General features: G+C 41.0%; 1 protein-coding gene across 3 annotated transcripts; it reads right to left on the reverse strand.

The window, feature by feature from the left end:
• Positions 1 to 1,248: 1,248 nt before the first annotated feature.
• On the reverse strand, positions 1,249 to 18,024 carry LOC121639961 (equilibrative nucleoside transporter 2). Of its 3 annotated transcripts, none has more exons than XM_041985558.1 (13): positions 17,800 to 18,024; positions 12,002 to 12,049; positions 11,812 to 11,893; positions 9,304 to 9,449; positions 8,895 to 9,034; positions 8,677 to 8,811; positions 8,432 to 8,529; positions 8,073 to 8,142; positions 7,055 to 7,245; positions 6,837 to 6,939; positions 6,657 to 6,742; positions 4,283 to 4,482; positions 1,249 to 3,024 (listed from the first exon to the last, which is right to left on the reverse strand). In XM_041985558.1, the coding sequence occupies exons 2-13, from the start codon at positions 12,031 to 12,033 to the stop codon at positions 2,913 to 2,915; spliced, it is 1,395 nt and encodes a 464-aa protein (XP_041841492.1). In that variant the 5' UTR covers positions 12,034 to 12,049; positions 17,800 to 18,024; the 3' UTR covers positions 1,249 to 2,912. The 3 variants fall into 3 exon arrangements, with proteins under 3 accessions (XP_041841492.1, XP_041841491.1, XP_041841493.1); XM_041985557.1 differs by lacking the exon at positions 17,800 to 18,024 and adding an exon at positions 14,677 to 14,774; XM_041985559.1 differs by lacking the exon at positions 17,800 to 18,024 and adding an exon at positions 12,816 to 13,147.
• Between the last annotated feature and the right edge of the window lie 1,494 nt (positions 18,025 to 19,518).

The raw sequence follows: 19,518 nt of genomic DNA on the forward strand, positions 1-19,518 counted from the left end.
CCCACACGTCCTGCGTGATTCTTCCGCTTAACTTTACCAACCTGACATTTTCTTAACCAGGTGCAACAGGTTTGCTGTCTGGACCAGGGAAGTTAAACTGTCAGATTATCAGCCACAATATCTAATCAGCCAATCACAAGGCTGCACCTCAGTACATTTAGTCATGTAAGGCGTGGTGGAGATGACTTGAAGTTCAAACTGAGCAGAATGAGGAAGAAACTGGATTTAAGTGACTGAACTCGTGATGTTCTGCTTGAGTTGATCTCCATCGACCGTCTGAAGCAGAAGTGTTGCTTTAGCGTCCCAGAAGTCACATGATGCCTGTTAATCAGATAACGTGCACTCTGGGCTCCTTATCACCAACATGACCTGGTTGACCACCACAGCCTGAGTATTGTTGCTGACCATGTCCATCCCTTTATGACCACAGTGTAACATCTTCTGATGCTACTTCCAGCAGGATAATGCACCATGTCACAAAGCTCAGATCATCTCCACCTGCTTTCTAGAACATGACAATGAGTTCACTGGACTCCAACGGCCTCCACAGCCACCAGATCTCAGTCCAGTAGAGCAGCTTTGGGATGTGGTGGAACGGGAGATTCTCATCATGGATGCAGCCGACAAACCTGCTGTCATGTCAGTATGGAGCAAAACCTCTGAGGAATGTTTCCACCACCATGTTCAGTCTATGCCACCAAGAACTAAGGCAGTTCTGGAGGAAAAAGGGAGACGGCCTCTGCAGTAATAAACCTGACTGGTGTTAACACCATTTCTAATAAATGGATTTTTTCAAAGGTGGGACATTATAAACTAAAAAACTGACAGATGATCTAAGAAGCAAAATGAATGTATGATGGGAAATTGTTGTATGATGGTTTACAACTTATTCAGGGTCTATGCAAACGACGTGAAGACTTTGTTTAGCTCGAAGTTATTTAAGTCATGCTCTAACTGGACGAGGACCACCAGCATCTAGAAATTGCATCATTGTGACGTTCACGCTAGTTTTCATCATCTGGAAATGTTTGAAACTTTGGAAAACTTGTATTTCACTACTTTAAATCCAAACATTAGGCTCATTAAGAGGATGGCTGATGTTTTTATGACTGGATGAGCAGATTTGCTTGTATGCAGATCTAATTTCTCATCAGGTCTAAATAATTTATTTAGCACCAAATATTGTGTCAACATGAAAAACATCAACTCACGTAACTCTTTAAAATGAAATAAACACAAACTCAAAACTGATTTGAATTCTCCATTTATTGACAGATGAGGATGCACCAGCTTGACTTCCCTTTACCATTTCATCTGTAATGGTTTGACTGGAGCACTGCTGAGCTGTAAGCAGAGGTAACGTCCAAAATGTGGCTGCACAGAACTGAAACACACCTACTGCACAAGTGTGGGTTGAATAAACAAATGACTGCAGCTGAATAAAGTCTAACTACACACTAACTGAAACCATAAAAATGCCATTTTAAAACCATGTACATTAAGTTTTTCCTGCACCGTATCAATTTTTAAGTGTTCAGTTATGAACACTTACCTGAACTTTACAGATGAGTGTAGAAAATGTGGGTCATTTTCAACAATGGTGGTAACAGCCTACGAGTCAAATCCAACTTTCTAACCTGAAACAGAAATCTTACTGATTGGCCCCTCCTGTCAGGTTTAAGCCAGCTTGGTCATTTTAAAGCAATAGCTTCCACATTTTCACCACGCCTCAGAGTACAAGTACAGCTCATGAAAGCAGGAGCTGCTTACGTCAGTGACCAATATGATGAAAATCCTGCAGCAATTAAAATTTGTCAGCATGGCTCAGAGACACTTTTCCCTCAACAAGTGCTCACATAAACAGATAATTATAGTACATCTTGTGAGTCACTACAAAACAAAACAAGTGCCAGTCCTTGGAGAACTTACAGTACAGCTGTAAATATTTACTGAAAAACTACAAGCTGTGCAACAGTCATGGTGTCGGAGTCTAATGTAACCAGTTAACCTGAAACATGACCAGTACAAAGAGACAAATAACATGCTACAGGTCACGTCCCCATCCTGTTGCTTTGTATCTGCCATTCAAGTCTTCTGACCAGTAGATGGCAGTAGCTGCCTTAATGCTGGAAACTGGGAGGTGGTGGATGTACTCAGGAAATGGATGGAGACAGAGGGGGAGGGGTGACCAGTTATATAATTGCAAAGGGGTGAGTCTGTCAGAAGTTTGAGCATTGTCAACGTGCATGTCCTTGTTTCTTTTGTTTATCCAACTGGTCTCATTTAATCCACCCAAGTCCCTGAAAGAAGGTCATTAAATATTTTTAAAGTTACAATTGGACATTTGGATTGTTGTTCTAATACAACAAAACATTTCATTAGATTTGTTAGAAAATAGAAAAACACAAACACTAAAGAGAAAACATATAAAAGCATCTATAATCAAAGTCGATTGTGTGTGATCATTCAAGCTATTAAATAAAACAAAAAATTTCATCCCAAAAGTCAGAAACAAGGCCCAACGGCAGCAAAACCACTGAAAATAATAATAATGCCATTTTTCCCTTTCTCTACACACCTGCCAGTGTAATAATCTAACTCTTCTCAATAAAACTAAACTAAAAAAAAAACATAAATACATCTTAAAATGGAAGAAAAACAAATGGTCCAACTGTTGGACCTCCATGCAGTCTTTTCTTATTCCTACTTCTTGAAGGACTCTTTAGTCGGCGTGGTTTTGACCGACAGTCTCAGCTTCATTCAGAGTTCGCGTCGCTGCGTCTGATGGTACGTGGAGGAAAGACAGAAAGTGGCGAAGCAGGAGCAGAATGAGGGTTCCTCATATTTAACATCCTTCCTTCTAGTCCCAGACACAGCAGCACTCCTAAGAGGGAGTACTGCAATGTCTGGAACTAAACCAGAGTCCGGAGGGGAAAGGACAGGGCGGCCCCGATGGACAGACCCAGAGCCAAGAAGAAGGTCATCAGGGCTCCGGCAGTCTCGGCATCCTTTGGATCAACCATCCTGAAGACAGATATCAAATTTTAGTATATAAAGAACTACAAAATCTTTTCATACAGAAAATATTTCATCAACTGGATCAGTTTTAACCTGAGCAACATCAGCATCTTTCTTCTAACAATTAGGTACAAATTAGAGGCCAGATTACTGACATCTAGTGGTGAAGATGGGCATAGAAATTACTTCAAATGTCAAGTTCAACGGATGGTGGAAGTCAGTGGCCAAAATTCCTTCAGATACAAACATGTTTTCATCTGTAAGCGGATGCAGAGGCCTCAGGTGCAGCCTGGCTGCGCCACAGGTAACCGCTTCATCATTGTGTACGTGGGTACTGTCTTCTTCTATGGTTACTTATCTCAAGCAGTACTGCAGTTTTAAAGCTCACTTTACACATGTTTGTCCATTCAGAGACACCGTAGCGTAAGTGGTGGCACCAATATGACGGCTGGCATGTATATGAACCTACGATAAGTACATGTAAATAATTTATTCTAAGAGAATAAAAACAGAACAGTTATTCTACTAACGTGACTACATACCAATAAAAAGATTTTTAATTAAATATTAAAAATCGATCATTGATCTCTGACATGCTGGACCTTAAGTTCGGCTCTGGTTCTGAACCAGAATTGGAGCAGCTTTGGTAGAAAGTGAGCTGGAAGAGGCTGGAAGTATATTTACGTCAAGGATAGTTTTAATTATCATTATATTCATTATATTTAACTTTTTTTTTTTTTTTTAGCATAAAAGACATTAGAAGATGTCTGAATGTAAAGAAATTATGAGTCCCGCCCTGTGAAACGTTCATCTCAGCTGTCTGAAGGCCAGAAAACGCTGCAGGTTCCTCCTCAGTCCGACTCTTACCCACTTTATTACGATACCAGTTCTGGTCGACTTATTCCATTTCATCCCATCCTTATCCCCCAGTCTTCAGTTAAAACCGGGGTAGGCAACTCCAATCCTTGAAGGCCAGAGTCCTGCAGGTCTTAGATGTTTAACTGCTCCGTCACACCTGACTCTGTTGGCTCTCCTCGGCAGCTTGCTGTCAAGTTCTGCCCAAAGAGGTTTTACCATTAATCTGATTCAGGTGTGCTGAAGTAGAAACATCCAAAACCTGCAGGACTGCAGCCCTAAAGGACCAGCTTTGCCCATCCCTGAGCTACAACAACTTTAAAAGCCTTTAAAAGTCCTGCAAGTTTCTCCATAAAGCCACATTTTGGCCAGTTTTTAGCATATTGAGCCTCAAACTTCTTGTACTCACTGTGGAGCGTAGGACATGGAGAGGCAGACGAAGTAGCCGCTGGACAGAGAGAAGAGAGACATGATGAAAGCGAAAGCAGCATCGTGGGGGAAGAGGACAGGAAGGTAGGAGCGGCTCTGGACGTTACACAGCATCAGCAGAGGGATGAAGACCACCCTGGACACGACCAGCACTGGGAAGAGAACCGAGTCTTTCCGAGGCTGTTGAGAAGCAGGAGAAAACAGGCGTCAGAGGATATAAAACCACATGAGGAAAAGACGGAAAACCAAGTCCCTAAAACAGAAAATGATGAAGTAGTTTATTAATCAGTCTGAACAACAGACATCCTGACTGTGTGGAAATGGGCCACAGCAGGGATTTACATGTGGAGGCGTGGGAGCCGAGCCGTGCAGGCGAGACGGGACCATCTGGCACAACAAACATAAAACTGCTACCAGCTTCTACACCGGAGACCGGAGACTAGCAAACCATTTAGTTTAATGTCACTTTATCCTTCAAGTGGAGGCACAGTCACGTTTTTACTGCATTTCTTTCTAATGGTGACCCCTCAGGTGGATGGATGCTGGGATGACCACAGCGGCACCAACAGGGTTTATAAACCATTTATACACGTTTCTGGTCTGTAACGCAAATAATCTGACTGCTTAGAGAAAATAAAAAACGATAAATGCAGAGAAATTAACAAAAAAAACAGTGCTGAGGTTTGGCCACTGCATTCATTTCTTAACCTGTAAAACAATAACAACTCCTCCTGCAGCGAGTCTTTAACCATCATGTGGTCCCGGTCCTCAGTGTGAGGACATTATGGGAGTTAAGACCAAACAAGGAGGAGGAATCTCTGAACAGACGTCCTCCCCGTGGGATCCGAACACCAAGCACGCCCAAGTAAATCAAATACTGATCAGATTCAACTTTTTTTTTTTCTTTGTGTAAACTGCATCTGATTAAAAGTGATTTTTTATATTTCTCTTTTTGATGCAACCATAAAATAATACAGCAACCAAAACGTCTGGCTCCAGCTAAACCTCCTCTGCTCTGTAAAGAATAAATCATTCCCACTCCCAGAGGCTACAGGACCGCTACCTGGACAGGGGAGGATTCTTTCTGGAAGCACATGAAATGCTTTTAAACCGGAGTGGAAAATTAAACACACACAGCTCTGAATTCCAGCTGTTCTTTAGCACAACAGCTGCAGTTTGGCACATAAATACAACGAACAGTGGAAGTAAAGAAACGAGCAGATATCAAGAATTAAATATGGTTTCTCCTGCAGACCATTGCACAGTTCCGACTAAAAGGCACCGACTTCGACACAAATTACTTCATTATTAAACATAATTTCACCATGACGTCAGATAAACATTAACGTCATTTAACCGAACCGCTGAACATTTACCAGAACTTTACCCTCATCTGGCCAAACATATTCAGTGTTTTTCCTCCTTTCTCTAACTGTTTATGTCCTGCTTTACAGGCCGGTGAGTCCTCCACGCAACACTCTAACCAAATAAATCCCACAAGGACGCCTTACTGTGTGTTTGGAGGGAATACCGTCCCACTCTAACACGCCTCCTCTGCAGTGCACATGGACAACAAAGCAACTCATAGAGGTCGCTGCGACGTTGTGTTCAGACGTTGCTCTGCTCTGTCCAAAAGCCTCAGACATCATCTTTTATGGAAAATGACCGTACTGAGGGATCTTTATAATAAACTTATTGTGCTGTTTAATCCTGTGATCACTTGTGAAATCAGGCATCCCTAGTGAGGAATAAAAACATATAAATAAATTAAAAAGCTATCAGGAAAATACCAAACAACTGTGAACCAGCCTCTTCATGTAAAAACACAAAACTAAAGAACAATAGTAGATTTCAGTGGAAATGATCCAACTCTGCCCCTCTGTTACACCCCAGACCAAAAGCCAACATGTAAAGCACCGTGAAACCACGCTGGAGGCCCTGTGGTGACCCGCAGGCTGCTTACAGTCATTTAGATGTGGAAGTGAGGCATGTTCAAAACAACTTATCACATACGGAGCTTCCAGGGAAAAGAGCAACGGTCTGAGAAGGTAGTGAGTCAGCTCGGTGGGAGGATGATGACTACATGATGCAAGATAACTGCACATCTGCAGCGAACCAAAGAGTTTCAGAAAGAATCAACTCCACTTTTTACATCTTATTACAATGAAAATATCTATTTAAAAACAAGCGTATGAGATGAAAGATAAAATAAAAACCTTTTAATCCTAGTGGGGAATTATAAATAAACTGAATTATATATATGTATAAAAAACAATAAATAACTTGATTGTAAATAAAATACTTCATACAGTGGAATCAGACTGGGGAAAGTTATCGTGGTGGAGGATGCTCACCCAGTGTATCCATGTGGTGATGGTCCGACCGAGCCAGTCGTTGATGTTGAACATCAAGAAGCAACACACAGAGATGAAGAAGCGCTCTGAAATATAAAGAATACGGCATCCAGCGGTTAGAAACACGAGGATGCAGCACAGCCTTGGTGAAAGCTTCGTCTGAAGTGTGCTGAGTCGTACCCCATCTTCCTGGGAACCATGTTTTCACGTCCACGGTAACAGCAGGGAACACGGACAAGGTGACCGTAAACACAAACGTCACACAGAACGCCATCACCCAAATCTGAAGAGACACAACTTAAATGCTCAATGGGTCCTAAAGTAGTCCAAGATAAATAAATGAAGGCAGTCTGTGCATTTATATATATTCTTTTTTATCATTTATCCACTGGATTTACCTTTCTGAAGACTTCCAACACAGAAGCCTTGGCTTGTCCCCTCTCAGCCGGCTCCAGTGACAGGAAGGGCTTCTTAGACTCTGTACTGGAAACCAGTTCCAGCCCTGCCTGACTGCTGGGCTTAGCCGCGGTATCGCTCACTAAGCCGTTAGCGTGACCGTTCAGCTTCCCGTTTTCCATCTTGCTGCCATCTGTAAATATACATCATCCCAGAAAGTTATATAGAAACTTTATTGTAAAACATCGGCTGTGATGTCCTATGTGAGGGGGTGGAGCTCTGGGCCTGGTGAGGCTGACAGACCCCGTCTTTGTCTGGGAACAGCCTGTAATTGGATAAATGGAGGGTCAACTGACTTAATGACTTCATGTTCCAGTGAATTGATCTGATTCAGCCAGACTGTGAAGCAAAGAACCGTGGACTCAGTGGGAAAGCAAACAGACTTTAACTCACTGTCAGACAAATGTCCGATGGGCTTAATCCTGCTAATGTTAAAGAGCGCGCACTAATAAATCAGACTGAAGACAGAAAGACTGACGTGGGGGAACGTGGATGTAAATTCTTCAGGGGGGTGTAAGAGAAAAGGCTGCTAACAAGTAAATGTGCATGCATGTACATCTTAAGTTGGAAACAAATACAAATATTCCCCAAAAATGAAGTGAAGTTTCACAGCTGGGGTTTATTGATGATGGATAAGGACTGAGAAGTGATTTACTGTAGAAAATATTTCACAGGCATTATCCATGAAACATGGGTCATTTCCAAAAGAAATACTTTAAGCCCTTCAGATGTTGACTTTTACATCTGTCCTCCATTTTCTATAAATATAAATGTGTATAAATACACATTTACCAATGTGTGTATAAATACACATTTACCACCATATATAAATATATACTCATACAAGAAATGACTAAATGTTTGTCTTTACGCAGAACCTTAAATGTACATGCACGTTTGTTTTGTAGATGCTTCTCATTTGAGTTAAGCTGCACCAAGGAGGAGCAGCCAAAGTCTCACCTTTCAGAAGCTCGTCTGTAGTTTCTTCCTCATAATTGCTGCTTCTTTTCAGGTAATGCTGAGCAAAGCGCTGCGTGCAAACAAAGGAAAGAAAAAACATCAAACAACCGGCAAAACAGAAGCAAAGCTGCAGATTCTTCTGACCTCTACACACATGTTTGGACTAAAATACCAGATTACAGACAAGCAGGAGCAACATTTTCAGATAGAAGTGATGAAATTAGCTCAGTTCTTTGCTCTTTATAGTCAGATAAAACTGTGTTTCTGTGGATGTCCAACATATCCCCAAAAATGGATAAAAACTGAGGTGGTGTCATGAAGCTGAGGCTAAAATGGATTGTGGGTAATGAGTGACTGACCAGGCGTGGCAGCAGCAGGTAGCTGCAGAGCGTGACCAGGGTTCCTACACATGGTGTGATGAAGTAACCCAGCGCTGCAGTCTCAGAGTCAGCATCACCTGAATGATCACATTACGAGCAACAGAAGAGTGTTATGAGGCGTCATGCTGATTTGGCAAGCTCTACATTCGTTTCATGTCCTCTGTTACTAGGCAACAGGGCGTTATGTGCCTGGTGGCGTTTCTGTGTGCATGTGGGTGGCTCACTGGCTATGGCTAGCAGCATGGCGACAGCAGCGAAGGTTCCTGCGAGCCCCTGGCCGCTCATGAAGACGGCGCTGTACTTCTGAGGCAGCAGACCCACCAGGCCGAACAGACTGCCCTGCAGCACGGCGCCGAAGGCTGCACGAGGAGGAGGAGATGTCAATCATGTCCCAAATACAGATTCGGCTGTCTCTCTCACAGACACAGCTACACCGACTTACAGTTGATGAACCAGATGGTAGCCATGGTGACGGAGAAGAAGCGGTCTTCCTCCATGGGTACTTTAACCAGCACTGCCGTGAGGATGAAGAGCAGCAGGATAAAAACGAGGCTACCTGCGATCCGCACCGCCTCAGATATCCTGAAAGCAGACCAGACCCACATTTACAACCCAAACAAGCCATGAACTTATCGGAAACACGGAGGAACCACTTCGGAGGGCTCATGTCAGCCTTCTACTTCTTGTTGGGGGGCTCTTACAGACTATAGTAACACCTTTTGATTTTTAGTGTTAGTGATCCAGAGCCTCATATAATGTCAACTTTAACAGTAAAAGAAAGAAGCATTTGATAGAAAAACCCGGTAAATCAGCGCATCGCCAGGCCCAGTGTAACCCCCATCATCACCAACCTCTGGTAAAGGATGGAGTTGAGCAAGGTGAAGAGCAGCAGGGGCAGCTGGGACAGCAGGGTCATCCAGTTGTTGAAGTAATACTCCTTGCGCACCACCACTGTGCCATTGTTGTATTCTGTCGTGTTTAGACGACCTTGGAAGTACTACAAAACCACAGTGAAACGAGGCAGAAGTTAGATCACATGTTAAAATAGTAGGAAGATAAAAAACAGCCATCTTACATGCAACTGAAAAGCAGGAAGGAAATATCTGTGAGTGATAAGAGTACACAGGAAGCACTGATGCATAAAGAATACTGTGGAAATCACTGGTTAGTTAATGGCTCATAGATGGCCGATGAGACTTCCTAATTCTCTGTAATGATCTGATCTGATCTGTTGCTGATACATAAACAATATTTATGTACAAATGTGCTGAGTCATGCTGCACCGACTTCCAGAAAAACTGAAAATAATTTCCTAAAATGTGCAAACAGATGAGATCCCCTGTGGTTGACATGAAAGCAGCCCAGTTCGACCAGGCAGCTCCCAGTTTAACTGAAAACTTAGGCATCACTATCATCATCAATCTGTACTTTTAATACAAAGAGAAAATACTGAGACTATTAAGACTATATTAAAGTGTTGCACTAAATCTTTTTCCTGTGTATTTGCTGGTTCGGCTCTCTGATGCCGACCTTGTGCGGTAAAAATTAGCACAAAGCCAAAACTCAGTTCGGCTTGGCCGGTGTGGATGCTGTCGTCTGTAGCGCCAGAACCAAAATGAAGTCTTTTAATACTTGTAATGTGAACCCATCCTTAGACTAGTTTCTCTTCCTTTGAGCAGTCTTCGGGAACAGTTCTCCAGACCTCTATCGGTAAGGTCTGCTGTCTGGGAAGGATTCATCTCTCCACCGTGTTACCGCAGATTTTCAGTCCAGTTCTTGTGTGATTCATCTCAATTTAACGGTTATCTTTAAGATGAACTAAAGAAATGAGAATGTGATGCCTCTTTGCATCTATTCGTTACTGTTTTAGTTTAACCCCTTAATGCCAACTGTTTCATATTTGACACAAACCTCTTCTGAGACCTATTAAATCACTTTATGGTAAAAACTTTGCTCAAAACCCTGCTGTATACAAACTGGATTCTAATCTTTGGTGTATTCATCCTGCACTAAATCACATGGTTAAAAAAAACTGCACATTCATGCAAATTATTTTTTTTATCCCCCCCATCTTGTAAAAGTAGAACTATTGAACTTTCTGACTTTAAAACACTTTCTGAATTGTCTTATGGCACAAAGACGTTTATGAAGTATATTCCTGGAGCCGTTGTTGCTCAGCAGCATCATGTTACAGCTAAGTTTCACTTTACGCACCACGTCACATGCTAGCAACTGGATATCAACACACTGGCTATTCTGAACATTTTTAAAGAAGCACTAGCGAGCTTATGCAGACTTTCTCAGTGAGGCGCTACTAACAACGGCTAATTCAGCATCTATCTTCATCCTGTCTCTTCTCTGAGAGCTCTCCTGCCAGTTATCTGATGTTGACTCTTGTCTTTAATTTTATCTCTCTTTTCTTCTGATAATGTCCTCTTCACTTTCTTTGATGAATCAGCCAGTGTGTTGATATCCAGTTGCTGGCATGTGAAATAGTGCCGTAAGGAGAAACTCAGCTGTAACCGCTCCAGGCCGTCTCCACTGAGCCGAACTGCAGTAAAACCACAAAAAGTATTTTAGCAATCCACCCTTTCATCCACACGAAGCCAGGAATTAGCCTTCATAGCCGCCATTAGCCGCCTTATTCACAGAACAATTCTCAGGAATCAGTTCTAAGAAACTTTAAAAAAACAGATTCCTGAGAAACTGGTCAGGTACAAGGACTGGACTGAAAATAAGAAAAAAAAGATCACTTTAAAAGATTAAAATAAAGTCAGGCTGATTGGAGGCTATAAAAAACAGCTCAACACTTTGCAATGCACGTCTATATTTATCCACATTGTCTGTAATGAGACCAGCAACTTATCAACATACACTTTGAAAGCAGTCCTCTAACGGCCGGCTGTATTTACACAGGGCCTCTTTCCAAACTTTTCCAGAAAAATCAGCACAAAGTCCAGTCTGTATTGAATAGTTTCATTTCATTTCACACACTAATATCCAGCTGATAAAGACCCTGGATTTCACATATAAAACTAAATAATTAGTATAACGATTAAATAATTTAGACTGGGATGTTAATCAGTAATAAAAGACTTCTGAAGCAGGGACCAGAGGCGTCTCATTGCAGGACTAGAATCACGCTGCTTTCCATTTGATGCTGGTGACTCCATCCTCCATCGGAAGCAGCTGAAAATAGCTGACTGAAGTGTCAGCACTCAGATGTGCAACTTGCGTGCATAAAGAGGCTCGACATGGACATGTGAACACAAGGTGTCAAATTTGCTGACTTAAGGAATTTAACAGTTTCAGTTCAGTTTTTAAGTTCTGTTTTTTTTTTTTTTTTTTTGTTTTTTTACCAGTGATGCAGTCATGAAGAAATTCCATGGCAGCAGCGTTCCCAGGCCCAAAATGAAGAAAATGATGCCCACTAAACAGCCCCTGTAGGTGGGAAGTAAAAGAAACCATGAGTGAAAGGTCTAAGAGTTTATAGATTGTCACAGCTGGAAAACCTGTGGTCGAGAGCAAATAATGGGAAGAGAAACTCACCGGTCCTGCGGAGCGTTTTTTTGGACCTTCATCCTGCAGCAGGACAGTCTAGAAAGAGCAAAGCCAACAAAAAAAAGAGGTTAAGCAAACCCGACTGCGGAAGTGTTAATACTTACTGCAGCGGATTCACATTCTAGCAAGAGGCTGCAATAATCCCGGCAAATAAAACGGCCTGCAGACACGTCTGGATCAGGGCTGATCAATACATCTGGTGCCCACAGGGGACGCTTTTATCTTCTTTTCAATTTACATTTTACACAGCAGATTATAGGCACAGTTCTCCATCTTGTCATATGCAAACGTTTTCAGACGACACTGCCCTCCTGGCCCTGTGATCCCGGGTTGATGACCTGGCTTACAGAAGTTGAAAAATTGGTGTTATATAAATATCTGTAAATTAATCTATATCAGGAAATTAGTGACGATACTTGCCCTACAGAGCAGAGGGGATTTAGCTGGAATGAGATTTTAGTTACTTTCTTTCTATATTATTTTGTTATTTTTGCATCAAAACATAGAAATAAATGAAATTTTACACATTTAGTGTTAGAAAATTAACAAATAATAAATCGTGAATATTTCTCTGACAGTTACACCCAAAAAAATCTGTAATGGTGACATCATTAAAGCACGTGTCCAGTTAAATGACCCGAAGTAGAAAAGTTTCAATAATTTCCCTTTTAGGTTTCGGCTGTGAAGCCAGCCCCCTGAGGCTGGGAACAAATTCAATGTCTACAGTAATCAAGAACTTGAGTCCAGCACCTCCCCGCTCGCTGTGTAAACAACATGACTGAAAGGTTATCGAGCCACTCACCAAAAAAGCTCTGACAGCACTTCCAGCGTCTGTGTGGCGTGAGCCAGAGCCACAATAACATTTATAGCCTGGACTAGTTCCTCATTAACATCCAACAGAGTTGTTTGTGGGGAAAACGTGACTTTTTTTTTTCTTTTTTTCTCCACTGATTCATCAGTTTTTCCTTTGTGACCAATCGGTTTATCTTCAGGAGCCAGAAGACTTCCCATTGTTCCTACAAACAAAAGCAGGTGTACCAGAAACACGTCATTTTTAGAGTGGCCTGAAGCAACACACACACACACACACACAATCCAGTCAGTCATAAGACTGTTGAGTCAACATCCTTCAGCTCACTCGGTCCTGTCTTTGCCAGGAATCTCAGGTTTGTACAGCGGGTGAATTTTCCATAAAAGACTGCCCCCTTTCCAGTGACATTGCTTTCAAAGCCACTAAATTAGCTCCTTCCACAGTTATTAATCTTCACGGCGTGTTCAAGTCTGCTGAGCAGAACTAATGAGAAGTAAATCATAGATGAAGCTAAAACGTTGTGGACATAAAAGGTCATAAAACCTCCCGCGTGGCTTTCATTTTGTCCGACACATTAATGAAGATGGAAGTGGGAGATGCGCCTCAGATGGTGGCAGAGCATGTAAAAATAACTTTGCTCCTCTAAATTTAACAACAACCAGAACACCAGGTGCACCCGCAGGATAAATATTAAACTGTTTGTGCTCAGGAAGGGGTTTGGTTTTCATTGTGCTTTCATCAGGGTCCCACCGATCACTGAAAGGCATTAACCCCTAAAACTCAGATTATGAGGCCAAAATGAATGTATCCATAGATAAAGCAGCATAAAAGCCAACCAAAACAGAATTTATTACCAAGAGAACTTTGTAGAAATAACACACAAATCAACAGCCATCTGCACATCATTCTCTCCAGCTGTCTGTTGCTATGTACAGTTATTTATGCAAACCAAATACCGTGCTTCTCGGCTTTATTCCAGCCATAGAAGAGCATCATTTTTCTTCTTTTCAGACAGACGTAGAACTTTCTGCTCACTGGATGATCTTTGGCTTCTCCTGACTGAACACTGATGTCAATCTAAGCTCTCTGATTGGTGGAAATTTGACAGGCAGCAGATTCATCATGATTTCTGGGTCTAAATAGAGGTCTCTTAGCAACAGTAGTGACAGTGATCTTTGTTTTGATTATGAAAATGTGATGAATGATGCTGTTATCATGGATCATTGTGGATTTACCATACTGAGTTTTGCGGCTGGATTGTAAACCTCCTGGACGGGATAGAAATGCCTGGAAAACTTCCGTAGATCACTAAAGGGCAAACTGTCCATCACAATGTGCCCCACAGAGTTAAACACCACAGTTCCTGAGAAACTGCTGATAATATCAGCGATAACGCTCCGTGTGAGCAGCATTTAAGTGGAATTTTAAGGGTTAAAAGTCAGAGCTCAACGCAAACAGCAGCTTGTTTATGTCCCTTTGTACAGTCTTTGTCCTTGAACTGTTTTTGTGTGCGAGTGATTTGCCCGATTATATATTCAATCCAAGTTAACAATTCTGCTGTTATATTTCTGAGCAGAAAACCAAACAAACAATCTGACTGTAAAGCGTTGCAGTCACATCAGGAGGCGATTAGACAGATTATAGACCTGAGACAAACAAAAAAACTCCATATAGCTTGCAATATTTAGTTTTCAGGGGGGCTTAGCAGCACATTGGTGTGTAAAAACACAAGGCAAGGAAATCACAAGGCATACAGAGCTGGATTTTCTATCATCAAACATACTGTAAATCTTTAAAGATCTCATAAAGAACGGCTGAGTCATATTTTCACATAAAAAAATAGTTGAAATACCTCATCAAATGGAAGAAAAGTTCATTTCTGGGTTTTGGGCTGGCTGGATATTTGCTGCATCCTACGTTCAGTCGTGCTTCGTTATATGATCAAATCTAGCATGTTGGTACATGTCGTGAATGTAAATAGATTTTAGAGACGCTCTCCCTCTCTCAGCAGAGGAATGTGAAAACAGCTTTTTGTGTTAAATCCTGCATGAAACATGCAAACAAAGCAACAATAAGCAAATATACACTTAAAGAGGGAGACTTTAACACTCTGGCTCTCCATCTTCTTTATTACGAAAGCCTTTCCCACCTCCTCTTTCAGCTACAAAATATACAGGACATATGGACGAAGTAAAACCCAGCTCTGACATTTAGAAGGAAAACATGCAAACAAGAGAAAAATATAACATCCCAAATGAAGCAGTTGAGCCCTTCTAATATAAATAAATGCTAACGGGCGCTTTGTCAGCCTATTTAAAATGACGCAAGAGTATTTTTCATTACCAGAAGCTGCTTGTTTAGCTTCAGTGTTTTCAGAAAGGCAATAAAACAGGAGCTGAAGTGTAGAAGGTAACGGGCTGAAATACTCAGACCTGCTTCTAGGACACCAAAGAACTACTCGCTTCTTCTTCAACATCAGTTCCTCCTGTGTGACCTGGACAGGAATCACAGAAGCTGAAGAAAACAAAACCTGGTCACACTGCTTTTCCATGACATGGTACACACGTTCACTTTTTTGTTTTGGTTTATATTCAGTTGTATGTAGTCCCAAGGAACAGATAATATCCTATATTTGATCTGGTGTTATCTTAAAGAACACAGGCAGGCATACAAGCCTCATAACTTCATTTTCATATTTTAAGTTTAAGTACAAATCAAGCCTATTAATTCTGCTAAGTAGAAAACTGTAAGTCAGATCTATAAATCTGAAAACCACAAATCAAATGAAGATGCAGATTTTTAGCCATTTCTCACCAGAAAGATCTCAGTCGCTTGGACTACCCTGGTGTAAATACACCCCAAACACCAAACTTAGTGGAAAAGTACCACTACATCCGTCTGACCAACATGGAGACAAAGGACCTCCACCCTCCCATCTCTGTGACTGGTTAGTGATTAGAGAAATCTAATTGGTTCTTGAGTAGGGATGTAAAATGTGGGACAAAAGTTTAGCATTTGTAAACCTGACTTGTGTTTTTAGACTTGCAGAATTAATCTGTACTTATAAATTTGATACTTGCGACACAAATACAGAAAGTTAGAAAACGTTTGTCGCTATCGTAGCACCATGAAATCTCAGCCGAAGTTCCAAGCATGTCGGGACAAGATGATGAAACACTGCATCCACTCGATTGTTCAGAGAAACGTCACGTGTGTGGGCGTAAACAACTCAAACAGCACACTTCCTTGTTCCTGCCGTCTTTTTTTAAACTACACCAGAAAACCTACATAAATCAAGAATATCTGAGAGCACAGACTGAACAGGTCAAACAAAAACAGTTTGGATTTACAGATGAGTTTGTTTCTCTGCTGATGGAGCCCGGTTCTGCAGGACTAAGTCACCTGATCATTGACAGCTGATGTCCAAACTACTCTGAACTAAAAACTAGCAGCAAACTAATCCAGTACAATAACCACTCTGCACCCCTCACTTGTAAGTCACTTTGGATAAAATTAATCAGTGTAAAAACCACATATACTTTATACATATACATATACTTCAAGTCTCACCTACAGTGAAACGGTTCTGTAAATAATAAGCAAAGAAACATGGGAAAGCCATTGTTTGGTACCACGTCAAAACTCATCAGCCCAGACAGCTGTGAGTCATCCACCTCTAATCGGTTTAATAAAATAAATAATATCTGTTTGCAGAGTATCCAAGGTTGACTAGTTAATTTAATTAAACACAAGCTATGCCAATACCCCCCCAGCTCTGCTTACAGTGGATTTTCTTCAGTTTATGGAACGCAGCTCATTCAGATGAGGACAAAGAAATCCCACCTCCTCACCTTTAGAAGCTCATATGACCACTTTCTGACCTACTGCTGGTAAAATTGGTTCAGTTAGTTTTAGTGGGTTGATATTGTTTAACAGATGGTCGTGGTGGACACTTCTCTATTCTATCTCTGGACATGAATGAATTTAATCACAAACTCTCCTTGTTTACTGTCAGGTACGATGCTGACACAGATTCAATTCTTTCTCACCAAATAATTTGATCTCTGGCAGGTTTTTCCTAGTTTGAGCCTCATGGTATTTGTCCCTCTTTAATCCCCTCATTGTTATGCAACTGTACCAGAATCTAATCTAAAAGTTTTAAAATCAGTTTTGAGTCACCTGTGAGAACTGTTCATGATCTAATACTCAAAAACATGTATCTAGGCATCAAATACTCCTGGGCAGTTTTACTGTAGTGAAGCTTGTGAAGTTTTATTTCAATCAGGATGTACTATATTATAGATCTAAAGGGACAGAAGAATGAGTCACTGACCACATTCATCTCTTTGAGGTGTAATCAAAGCCTACGTGTCTGAGTCGCCAGGCTTTCCTTACAATCATTCAAACTCTTACCGCACACGTGTCCCCGTAGGTTAGCCATCATGTCTCATACATGCAGATATGAACACAAAATGTCGGGAAAATATTGAATGAAAACAATCCTTGTCAGGTTAAAGTACTTTATTGGGAAGCTGGCTGCTAGGTAAGCTTCAAAGTCCAGATTCAACTACAGTAAAGACGCATTTCACTAACAGAATCTCTAACTAAAGACTTACTGAGTTGTAATAAGACGTTATCGCTGGGAAGAAAACGTCCCTTCCCTCTTATATGAACAGCTAAAACTGCACCTGTTCAACTCAGTCAAGAAGCAGAATACGAAACTAAGGCAACGATGTAAAGTTAAATTAATACAAATATACAAATTTACCGATAATTTCTAAAAGGGTAAGTATTTAACTGTATTTGGGATTTATTCAGACTTGGTTTAACAGCCTTTTGGTCGTTTCAGTCTACGATTAAATAAACAGTCATAACGACCAACGTTTAATGTGTATATGGATGAAACTGTCTAGTCGCAATGCAGCTGTAGGTTAACACGGTGCTAGCTAACACGATGACTTTGACGTGGTCTCACCTTGTAAAAAAGCTGTCACTGCATTTTCACAATGTTTCCACCGTGGAACGAGCGGCTCTGCTATCCAAAAGGTCCAAGATGTTTCCGTGGCTGACAAAACGCTGGTTTGATGTAACTATTGTCCATACACGTGGCGGGAATGCCAGCTTGTTCGTCTGCGTCTACCACGCAAATTTTACCGTCTACCAACGTAAACCCCTCCCGCTGCAGTCAGCCGTCTGAATGAATATACCACTTCCGGTGTTCTGACAATTTGGCGTACCCATTAGAAATTCTATCACTGGATAGTGCGCATGCGTTGGACAGAAAAGCGCACCTGTTTTCCCAAATACGCGGGCATTTTAAACACGCTCGCGTGCTCTCCGCTCGCGGTAGGCGGGCTTTCTACCTGCCGCGTGCGCCATAACAACGGCACTGACGGTTGAGGCGGAGTCTACTATTCTTTCTTTCTTTCTTTCTTTCTTTCTTTCTTTCTTTCTTTCTTTCTTTCTTTCTTTCTTTCTTTCTTTCTTTCTTTCTAACTAGGCTATTAAATGGAAATGAAGAGTGGATAAATAAACAGTTTAAGGGTAACTCATAGTGAAAAAGTCACTAAAAAAACTAAAGATTCATTATGTTTGAAGAAAACGTCTAAAAATGTATTTTAAAAGACATTAATAGCAATTGTGAAACATCTGGCAGATCTTAATCTTAAATTTCATGGCAGGAAACCCGTTTGAGTCAAAATTGCTTAAATGAATAAACTACAAACAGGCAAATAAGGGTTGAAAAATACGTGAAGAGGAGGCCCTGTGGCTGTGTTTACATTTAACCCCAACATGACTCAGTCCAGCCTGGCAGGATAAACCACCATCATCTATCAGTAGTTTACATCAATATGAAATACTGCATGGCAGCAAAACTGCAAGCATTCAGAAGTAATTGCTTATTTACAAAGTTGCCTGTTCCAGCATCAATTTCTACATTTTATACTGAATCTTCTTTTTCTTTCCTTTCGCCTTTTCCCTTTAGGGGTTGTCCATCCAAGTCACTCCCATACAGTCTATAGTCACTCCAAAAGAGAACCTCAACATTTTAGTCGCTGCAACCTCAAGCTCTGCCTCCTGTCTTTTCTTTATGCTGCTGTCTCTAAAACCATACAACAACATCGCTGGCCTCACCACAGTCACAGTTTATACTGAATAAAGAGCACACAACACCTGACAATGATTCATGTCAAAATATTATTTTGTCAATTAAAATAAATGATGGCACTGGGTTTAAATATTAGGTGATCTATTAGAGAAATATATAAATAAATAAATAAATGAAAAAGTGCAGACTGCATTGCACAACCTCATATAATTGCAAGCCTGTGCAATTTAGCTTTATTGTCTTCTTGAAGACCTCAAGCAGGACACTCTGTAAGGCTTCTGCAGATGTTTATTTCTATGCTTCAATTAATAAATAAATAAGAAATCAGGCAGCACAAATCACAACCTGGACTTTAAGGTAGCTGCAGGCTTTGTGTGTGGGTCAAATTTTGAGGACATTTGTTCCAGCAGGCAGAAACCAATTTATTGGAAATAATCTTTAATAATCCGTATTTCACATAAAATCAGAAAAATCATCAAATTTTTGCTCTTCTTATTTGATTTGCACAAATATTGTATCAAAATGTTTAATTTTAATGTCACAATCAAAACTTAAAAACATGTATAAACTTTCTCCTTCTGAAAA

Source organism: Melanotaenia boesemani, chromosome 5 (genome assembly GCF_017639745.1).
Source record: "Melanotaenia boesemani isolate fMelBoe1 chromosome 5, fMelBoe1.pri, whole genome shotgun sequence".
Classification (NCBI taxonomy): domain Eukaryota; kingdom Metazoa; phylum Chordata; class Actinopteri; order Atheriniformes; family Melanotaeniidae; genus Melanotaenia; species Melanotaenia boesemani.

What these genes read in the sequence shown, in the direction of transcription:
- LOC121639961 (XM_041985557.1), bottom strand. An exon ending in AAAAACGCTCCGCAGGACCG is followed by an intron (nt 11,894 to 12,001) that starts GTGAGTTTCTCT and finishes TCCCACCTACAG; the next exon opens with GGGCTGTTTAGTGGGCATCA. An exon ending in TCACCACATGGATACACTGG is followed by an intron (nt 4,483 to 6,656) that starts GTGAGCATCCTC and finishes GCTTCTCAACAG; the next exon opens with CCTCGGAAAGACTCGGTTCT.